This window comes from Quercus lobata, unplaced genomic scaffold (genome assembly GCF_001633185.2).
Source record: "Quercus lobata isolate SW786 unplaced genomic scaffold, ValleyOak3.0 Primary Assembly Scq3eQI_2016, whole genome shotgun sequence".
In the NCBI taxonomy this organism is placed as follows: domain Eukaryota; kingdom Viridiplantae; phylum Streptophyta; class Magnoliopsida; order Fagales; family Fagaceae; genus Quercus; species Quercus lobata.
This window is the reverse complement of record NW_022154718.1, coordinates 68,849-79,185: the sequence shown is the minus strand read 5'-3', so window position 1 is coordinate 79,185 and position 10,337 is coordinate 68,849. Positions and strand designations below refer to the sequence as shown.

The 10,337-nt window shown below is 34.5% G+C and overlaps 1 protein-coding gene across 1 annotated transcript; it reads left to right on the top strand.

Moving 5' to 3' along the window:
• Positions 1-729: 729 nt before the first annotated feature.
• Positions 730-9,923, top strand: LOC115973091 (TMV resistance protein N-like). The gene is made up of 6 exons (XM_031093329.1): positions 730-1,300; positions 3,320-3,892; positions 6,170-7,268; positions 7,694-7,993; positions 8,082-8,999; positions 9,112-9,923. The coding sequence occupies exons 1-6, from the start codon at positions 798-800 to the stop codon at positions 9,550-9,552; spliced, it is 3,834 nt and encodes a 1,277-aa protein (XP_030949189.1). The 5' UTR covers positions 730-797; the 3' UTR covers positions 9,553-9,923.
• Positions 9,924-10,337: the final 414 nt, after the last annotated feature.

The window sequence follows — 10,337 nt, the reverse complement described above, 5'->3', positions numbered from 1 at the left end:
TCCCCCTCCCCTCACTGTTGTAACTATTAAATTATCAAGAAAAAAAAAAAAAACTTCAAGATGTCTTACAAAAATACAGATGAATCTCTGAATTATAGCAACAGATGAATCTCAGCCAACTGAAGCAGCCACATCAAAAAGGTCCTCAGTGCCTATTTAGTCATCCAACAAAACTATATTTATCTGGTGTAAAACCTCTATCAAGCATGTCATTTTATAATTCGACAGCTAGAGGGTATATCATAATTTTTCAGAAAAAAATAACTATGGGTTGAGTCAGCCAGGGAGTAAAGTAATTTCATGTAAAAATCATTATTTCTAAAAGAAAAGCAAAGGCGAAAGGAAAAAATTCTAACGGTTTAACATTGGGAACTAGATATAATCAAATAGCTTATAAATGAAATTGAACTCTACGTAAAGTTGAGTTATCAAAATAATATTTTATTTATAAGAAAAAAAAAACAGATATTAGATATCAATCAATACATTTATTTTATGATAGTTTTTTCTTTATCATAAGATTAACACATAAATGAAGAACCCATAAAATAAGAGATTAAAGTTTCGTGGGTGAAAGAATATTAACGTGGCTAAAATTTATTGGACGGCGTAAAAATGGGTTTAAATTTTAAAGTCTTTGGTAGTTGGCTTGACTTGACTTGGCTGATGATGAGCCCATAAAGTCTCCTTGGCTCTGTGTTACCAAAAATTATATGCTGTACCCGGCATTCCTGCTCCTGTGCTACACTACTCCGACTGCTAGGTTTTAGCTATTCTTCCCCAATTTCCAAATTGCCATGGCTGCCACTACAGCTCTTCCCAAACCCTTTTCTTCATCTTCATCGTCTTCTTCCTACCAACCCCCCGACGACTATGAGTACGATGTCTTCCTGAGTTTCAGCGGCGAAGACACTCGCAAGAACTTCACCGATCGCCTCTACCACGCTTTGACAAAGGCTGGATTCCGCACCTTCGGAGACGACGAAAAGATCGAAAGAGGACAATATCATTCTTCCTTGATTTTACAAGCAATACAAGTGTCCAGAATATTCCTCATCGTCTTTTCCAAAAACTACGCGTCTTCCAGGTGGTGTTTGGAGGAGCTCGTGGAGATCTTGCGGTGCCGTAGATGGTCAAATCAGATGGTTGTCCCTATATTCTATGATGTTAGTCCCTCCGATATGTGCAACCAGTTTGAACAAGCGTTTGGGGAACATGGAGACAATGTATCCATCTGGGGGAGAGCTCTCACTGAATTTGCTAATATTTCCAGGTTGAATCTGGAAAGCACTGCAGACGGGTAAATGTCTAATATTATTATTAACCCAACTCCCTACCTTCCTTCCTTTTTTTTTTTTTTTTTGAGAGGAACTCCCTAACTTAGTAACGGTTCAATCAAAATGCGTGTTCTTATGAACATACAAAACAAAAGTCAATTTAAATAGATGGTGGTAAACATAATAATAATAATAATAATAATAACTAGCGAGCTCTTCTAATTTTTTGGGTAAAAATATTATAACTTGAGGTGAGTTTTGTAAATTGGAAGAGTTTTAAAACTAATAAAAGAGTGATTCTATTTTTTAGGGTGTTAGTGAGTAAAAGTAAGAATTTAAATCAATGTAATTAAATTAATATAAAAGTAGGAGTTTATTATAAGCAGGAATGCATTTTAATGTAGAAGTAGAAATTTATTATTTTTCCAATTTATTATATTAGCCTCTGTAAGGCCTCAATTTGTATCGATCATTAACTCGTATTAGATTCGAACGCTAAAGGCTCAAATAATAAATTTGTAGAGCGTGAATATGAAAGAATTAGATTAACTTCAGAAGAAAAACGATTAAATTCAACGTTTCTAAATGATTTAATACAAATATTACTATCACTTTATCCTTGAAACAAGCTAGATTCTTTATTTCGTATATTTTTCTTCTAATCGTCCATCGTTTTTTTAAGTTCCGATCCCTTCTCTCAATTCATTCTTCCATGTTATATACTGCTCTCTTGGTGTCATCTTCACCACACACGTGTAGGTTGGATTCAGGGGATCCCCTCCTATCCTATCCAACACTTCCTAGAACCTTCAACCAGCAGTTGTAAGGCTGCTTCATCACTGTTCTGGTATCATCTCCACATTAATGCGGCCAGAGAGTTGGTTGAGAGGCAATTAATACGGAGGCATCAATTGTTAAAGATATTTGTTTATCTTTTCTTTCTTACCCTTGGCCCCATGTCCCACCTTTAGTGGTAATGCAACTTCGAAGTGTGTTTGTGACAATATGGCGTTCAAGTCGTCCTCGAACACATATTGCCGAGAAGGATTTTGTCCTCGGACGAATACTCGACCCATCTCATGTGATATATACTCATCTTTTCATTTGGTTCCCCCTATAACCTTTTTGAGGGCCTCCTCGGATAGTTTAACGTCCTCAGATGGACCACAGGCCCAGTTAACACGATTTTAATAGTTATTGATTAACTAGCCCCTATAACCTCATTTTTAAGTTTTAGGTAAATGTATTTTTGATAATAAATAAAGTAATAATTAATTTTCTTTTACTAATTTACTATTTTAACCTAATTTTTAAGTCGTTAGTTAATTAATTTATGAGTATTTTTGACAGAAAATAATTAATTTATGAGTATTTTTAACAGAAAGAAAAACAATAAGTAACTTTATAAATCCTCTTAATATATACATAATAATAATAATAATAATATTGCTCCCTCCGTCCCACTTTGTTTGTCCTGTTTGAAAAGTCAAATTTTTTAAAGGAACATCATTTATTATCTTGTCTATCTTTTAAAAATATATAAGTTTCCAAAACTACCCTTAAATAAATTTATCAAAAAATTGAATTATTAATAAAATAGGGGTATAATAGAAACATTAGTAAATTAATGACTTTTATTTTTAGAAATAGGACAATATTTTGAGACATCCCAAAATGGAATAAAGGACAAACAAAGTGGGACGGAGGGAGTATTATTATTATTTATAAGGACTAACATTAATTTCTCTTTTATCCGATTTATCTTAATTTTTCTAATGAGTTTAAAAAAAAAAAATGTCTATAGTTATTTTGTAAAATTAATTAATTATTGAAGGGACGGCACAGATCTGGGCGGGGGCAATGTCCCCCAAAGATCTAATGGATAGAAAAACACAATTCATCATTAAAATTTATTGCTCTAACCCAATTAATTTGAGAAAATATATAGGAATAGGCACTTGTGCTAGGTTGGGGATAAATTAATTATCACTATTAATCCTAATTACTTATTATTATTCCTAACTGCTCAAAATATTTTCCAGGGATGAAGCTGAGTTTATTCGGAAAATCATTCTTTATATTTCACCTTTGAAGATCTTCTCAAAAACATTCTCTTCATCCTCATTTTCATCTTCTTCTTCCAACCAACCCCACGATGACTATGAGTACGATGTCTTCCTGAGTTTCAGAGGCGAAGACACTCGCAAGAACTTCACCGATCACCTCTACTACGCTTTGACGGAGGCTGGAATCCACACCTTCAGAGACGACGAAGAGATCCGAAAAGGAGAAGAACTTTCATCCGAGATTTTACGAGCAATACGAGGGTCCAGAATGTCCATCATCGTCTTTTCCAAAAACTACGCGTCTTCCAGGTGGTGTTTGGAGGAGCTCGTGGAGATCATGGAGTGCCGAAAAAGGCTGAAGCAGATAGTTGTTCCTATATTCTATGATGTTTATCCCTCCTTTGTGCGCAATCAGTTGGGTAGTTTTGAAGAAGCGTTTGTGGAACATGAAAAGCGTTACTTGTTGGATAAAGACAAGGTATTCAGGTGGAGGAGAGCTCTCACTGAAGCTGCTAGTTTGAACGGGTGGGATATATCTAACTGTGACAGGTAAATGTCTAATATTATTATTAACCCGACTCCCTAGCCTTTTTTTCTTTTTTTTGAGAGGAACTCCCTTAACGATTCAATCAAAATGCGTATTCTTATGAACATACAAAACAAAAGACAATTTAAATAGGTGGTGGTAAAGTCAATTTAGATTTTTACTCATTCGTAGAAACCGTAAATGAGAGTGTCCTTTATACAAACTCAAGAAAAAAAAAGGGCTATTTTCTCCATGATTTTTGTTATAAATTGAATACTTCATTAAAAGATAGAAGACGTTGATTTAATTATTGCATTTACAAAAACCTTCAAGAGATATTATCATTTTTATAATTTTATACAAACATATTATCATATATCTTATTGGGTCAGCCCGAAATCCCAAAAAGTTTAGAGCAAAGCCCACTAGGAACCCAGCCCGTAGTCACCCAAGACTGATGGACCGAAATCCAAACTTCACACAAAATGCGCAAGTTAGCACTTTCCAAAACTTCTTCCCAACTCTCTCTCTCTCTCTCTCTCTCTCTCTCTCTCTCTCTCTCTCTCTCTCTCTCTCTCTCTCTCTCTCTCTCTCTCTCTCTCTCTCTCTCTGAGGTGTAGCAAAGATGCAAGTCATATCGAGGCGTATAGTGTTTTGTTTTGTCCGATTTATCTTCATTTTTCTAATGAGTTTTTTTAATTTGTTTATAGTTATTTTGTAAAATTAATTAATTATTGAAGGGACGGCACAGTTCTAGGCCGGGGGCAACGCCCCCCAAAGATCTAATGGATAGAAAAACACAATTCATCAATAAATTTATTACTCTAACCTAATTAATTTGAGAAAATATATATTATGATTAATGCATAGCCACAAACCTTATATTATTTCCTTCAATACTTTCTTTCTCTTTCCTAATTAATTTATCCCTGACCTTGCATAAGTGCCTATTCCTAATGTTGTTGAGTTGCAGATTTTCTTTAGCATGGTCATGGCCTTATCCTTATTTAAGTATTGGTTATTCAATAAAGATTATCAAATTGTAAAGATTATGATAAGATTAAACTATCCAAAATCTGTTTAGTGAATAGAATTATTTGTAATTCAAATTCCAGTCCCTACCGTATGACAAGACAATAGTAAGGTTTGAAGTTCTTACAATGTTAAATATCTCTCTGGGACTCTCTAAACTTCTCTAAACTTTTAAGGAGAGACGAAAAACCAATGCGTACATATTCCACACCTAGGAATTGTCAGTAAATCACTAAAGATTTTTTATTTTTTATTTTTCTTTGAGGAAACAAATCATTAAAGATTTTGATAGATATTTTGCAACTCAAGTACGATTTAGCAACCATATAGTCAGTGCACCTTCACATATTACAAGAGAAGAAAAAGCTATGATAAAGAAAATCTATGACTCTTTTTGTTTTTGAGAAGAAAATCTGCAACTCAACATCGTTAGGAATAGACACTTGTGCTATGTTGGGGATAAATTGTTGGTTTTATTTCAACAATTTACTATTATAATTAAGCAAAAGGGAACAACACACAGATCTAATTATAAGCAATATTAACACAAAAGAAGTAATAGGAAAAACAATAAATATATACGGCATATATAAAAGAAATCTGCAATATAATTAAAAACTCACAAACCAAATGCATGAAAGATGAATGATTCAAATCAAGTTTTGTGTTTGACACAATCTCCTTAAAGCAGATTTCGCCTCTCACACAATCACTGTGTTGCTTTGAGACTCACTAACGTCTGCCTCCCATGATAAAATGATCTACAGCACAAAAACGAAGCACACAAGGTCATGCTCTGTGAACTACTCAATGTCTCTTTCTCTCTCTTTGACATGAAATGAAATGCACAAAAATATTCTCATTTGGAGAGTTTTTTTTTTTTTTTTAAATATTTTTTATGAATGAGAGACTATGAAAATTTATACGTTACTGAACAGACACTCTATTTCAGTAATAACTGCTGTGCACAAACTAACTGACTCAAAAATTAAAAAAATTAAAATATTATTATTTGGACAAATAGGCCTAGTCCACATATACCAAAAGCCCAACCCAATATCCAACTCATGAGCATATAAACTCATATATTATCTCTTTCCTTTCCTATGTGGGACTCAGGATTTTCACCACTTTTAATAACGTCTTCAAGTGAACATAGAAAACATCAATTTCTTATTCACTCCATGCTATTTTTCCAACATAAATTAATTATCACTATTAATCCTAATTGATTACTATTATTCGTAACTGCTCAAAATAATTTACAGGCATGAAGCTGATCTTATTCGGAAAGTCATTCAATTTATTTTATCAAGACTGGACAACAAATACTTATTTGTAGCACTCTACCCAGTTGGAGTAGAGGCTCACATGAAAGACATGACTTCACTATTATGTGTTGGAGCTAATGATGTTCGCATGGTAGGAATTTTAGGAATGGGCGGAACGGGAAAAACAACCATTGCTAAAGCCATTTATAATGAATTTTATCTTCATTTTGAAGGTAGAAGCTTTCTTGGAAATGTTAGGGAAACTTCCAGGCAACATGGTCTGGTTCATCTACAAAAACAACTTCTTTCTAAAACCTTGAGGACAAAAAAGATAGAGGTAAGTAGTGTTGATAGCGGAATCATTATGATACAAGAAAGATTTCGTCATAAAAGGGTACTTGTTATAGTCGATGATGTAGACCATTTGGAGCAACTGAATGCCATAGCTAGAAGTCGTGACTGGTTTGGTTTGGGAAGTAGAGTTATTATAACAACCAGAGATGAGCAGTTGCTAAAGAATCTTCAAGTGGATGGAGTATATAGAGCTAAACAAATGGGTGACAGTGAATCTCTTGAGCTCTTTAGTTGGCATGCCTTTGGAAACGAATATCCAGCTGAAGGTTTTATGGACATATCAACAAGTGTAGTTGCTTATTCAGGAGGATTGCCACTAGCTCTTGAAGTTTTGGGTTCTTTTTTGTTCAAAAGGAGCATGCAAGAATGGAACTGTGCATTGGAAAAATTAAAAAGGATTCCCCATGATAAAGTTCAAGAAAAACTAAGAATAAGTTTTGATGCACTAAGCGATGATACATATAAGGATACATTCCTTGATATATCCTGTTTCTTTATCGGAATGGACAAAAACTATGTTGTACAAATATTGGATGGCTGTGATTTTTTTGCCGAAATTGGAATCAGTGTCCTCATTCAGCGGTGTCTACTTACGGTTGATGAGAGAAACAAGCTTATGATGCATGATTTGCTTCGAGACATGGGAAGAGAAATTGTTCGTGAAAATTACCCCAAGGAACCTGGTAAACGTAGTAGATTATGGCTACAAGAGGAGGTAATTGACATACTGACACTACATAAGGTAAGAACTTCCTCTAGGAAAAAGATTAATAGTAAAACAGAACTTTGTTTATGTACATGTGTTAACAAGGGAAACAAATGCATGACCTCATAACAATGATATACCACGAGAGTGCAATCCCCTTCATTTCTAATCAATAGAGACACTCGTTTACTTTTCTAACATCATTCTATTGCTTTTGAGCTTCTTGGCATGGTTTACATTATTCTATTAAGAAAGTGTGATAGATGCCAATAAGAATACATTGGTTTGGTGCAAATGTTGATGAAGGGATTAGAAAAATGGGACATTTTTCTTGCTATAGTACGAGGTTCTATGGTACATGCATGTTTTGCTAAGTCTGTGTTTCTTTTTTTCTTTTTTCTTTTTAAAATCTCTCGACTTCCACATAACCGATTTGCTTACACAGTTCTTGTTTTAATTAGGGAATGGAAGGAGTTGAAGGACTCACTTTAAAATTGCCAACAAGTGAGGTGAATTTCAATACAAAAAGAAGTGAGGTGAATTTCGATACAAAAACATTTATAAAGATGGAGAGGCTGAGATTACTCCAACTTGATTACGCACAACTCACTGGGGATTATGAATATCTTTCCAAAGAGTTACGGTGGCTCCGTTGGCATGGATGCCCTCTAAAGTTTATACCAAACAACTTTTATCCAAGAAAGATAGTTGCAATTGACTTGCGATATAGCAATCTTAGAGAAGTTTGGAAAGATCCCAAGGTATAATTTAACCTTAACCATCAAGCCATAATTGTTTATCTTCTACGTGCTAATATTGTGCTTTCCTTATTTTCTGTCTCTTTACCAGTTGCTCAATAAGTTGGAAGTCCTAAATCTTAGTCATTCACATGATCTAACCCGGACCCCTGACTTTTCAAGACTCCCCAATCTTAAAAAATTTATACTCAAAGATTGTACCAGTTTGTTTGAGGTTCACCAATCTATTGGAGATCTTGTTAAAATTGTTTTGGTAAATTTGAAAGGTTGCAAAAACCTTAGAAGTCTGCCGAGGAGTCTCTATAAGTTGAAGTCTCTTGAAACTCTCATTCTTTCTGATTGTTCTAATATTGACAATTTGGCTAACGACTTGGGGGAGATGGAATGCTTGACTACTCTTCGGATGGACAACACTGCCATAAGAACAGTTCCATCTACCATAAACCGACTGAAGAACCTCAAACATTTCTCTCTATGTGGGTGCAAAGGATCACAACCTAAGACATGGTCTTCATACTTTTTGTCTTTGATATCACCAAGTGAATTTCCCAAGTCTCTCAATATATTGCTGGATTCAGTACAAGGCTTGTCATCGCTAAAAGAATTATGTCTCAGTGACTGTGATCTATCAGATGGCACAATTCCGAAAGGTCTTGGGAGTTTACGTGCTCTTCAATCTTTAGATCTACAAGGCAATAAGTTCCATGCCCTACCATCAAGCCTTGGTGGTCTTTCAAGGCTTCGTAGGCTCATTTTGGATAATAACAAAGAACTTCAATCAATACCAGATTTACCTACAAGTTTGAATAGTCTGCATGCAAGAAACTGCACAGCTTTGGAAAGAATGCCAAATGTATCGAAGATCTCAAGCATGGAAACTTTGTTCCTTACTAATTGCCACAAATTAGTTGAGATTCCAGGTTTGGATAAAATGTTGAAGTACTTTGGAATCCTTCACATGGAAGGGTGCAACAATATTACAAGTACTTTCAAGCAAAGCATCCTACAGGTTTCCTCTCTCTCTCAATACCACCCAATCCCCCTTTATTGTTTTGAATGAATATCTTTTTTCTTTTCTTTTTCAAGTATAGCTTTGATAAATCATGCTCCTTATGGAACAGGAATGCACTATGAGTAGAGTTGGTAACATGTTTAGCATATTCCTCCCTAGTGATGATATTCCTAATTGCTTCATGTATAAGGATGAAGGGCCCTCAGTGTGTTTTGAAGTGCCTCATATTACTGATCTCAATATGGCAGGGTTTGTGGTATGCACTGTTTATTCACCATGTGCAAGCAATGGCAATTTAGTATCTCAAAATCTTCTTAGCATTTCAGTTGTCAATCATACCAAGAATATTAGTCAGACCTCTAGGCAAATAACAGCTGATGTTGTAATCTCCTCCGAAGATCACCTGTGGCTGGGCAATGTTTCTAAAGGTGAGTTCAATCTGGAGGGTGGTGATAAAGTAAAAGTTATCGTAGATTTTGGGGCTGGATTCATTGTTAAGAAGATAGGGGTCAGCCTATTATATGATGGGGTTCTTGATGGAAAAGTTTAAGAGAGGACTTCATGATGAGAAGGCAGGACCAAGCCATTGTTGGCTTGAAGATGAACCAAATCCTTTATGATTGAAGTGTGAAGATAATACCGAGATGAGTGCAACAAGAAAACATAAAGGACTTCAAGTCAATGGCAATTCATTATTCTTTTTAGTATCACAGTCATGTTCATTGTATTTTTTTTTTCTTTTTTCTTTTTTTTGATAAGTACACATTCATTGTATTTCTATTAGGCCCTCTTCATCTCATTTGAAGATGCACATTTTATTTCCAATGATTTGTCACCTATACATGAGCAATTTGTAACGCCATGTCCATTTTTTACTTTGAATTTGTAATAAGATGTCTTAGATGTTCCTTCTACTAATAACCGAGAGATATGTTTTGCCATTTCCCCTTTTCATTGAAAAAGTTGGAAATGCATCTTTTTTTTTTTAAATATCTATTGTTAAGAGTGCTAAAAACAAATTGACAGATACAGAAAAAGAAAAAAAAGGGAAGAAATGAAGATCATGTCCCAAGTGTGAGTTCTTATGCAAAGCATCAAATTTATCAAACATAACTTGCTACCAAAGAGGGTAAGGGAAAAGAACTAGTGATAATTAGTATGGGACGAAATTTGGTGAATCGATATTAGGAATCAACAAGCTAGAGAAAGTAATAGACGAAATGTGACTAACAAGCATATGAGACTATCAATGGTATAAATGACAAGGTAGAAGTTACTTATTTTTACAACCTAAAATACACATAATATATACCCAAGAATATCTATACCTAAAAA

What these genes read in the sequence shown, in the direction of transcription:
- LOC115973091 (XM_031093329.1), top strand. Translation starts at nt 798, where the DNA reads ATGGCTGCCACTACAGCTCTTCCCAAACCCTTTTCTTCATCTTCATCG. An exon ending in AAGTTTGGAAAGATCCCAAG is followed by an intron (nt 7,994 to 8,081) that starts GTATAATTTAAC and finishes TCTCTTTACCAG; the next exon opens with TTGCTCAATAAGTTGGAAGT. An exon ending in TCAAGCAAAGCATCCTACAG is followed by an intron (nt 9,000 to 9,111) that starts GTTTCCTCTCTC and finishes CTTATGGAACAG; the next exon opens with GAATGCACTATGAGTAGAGT.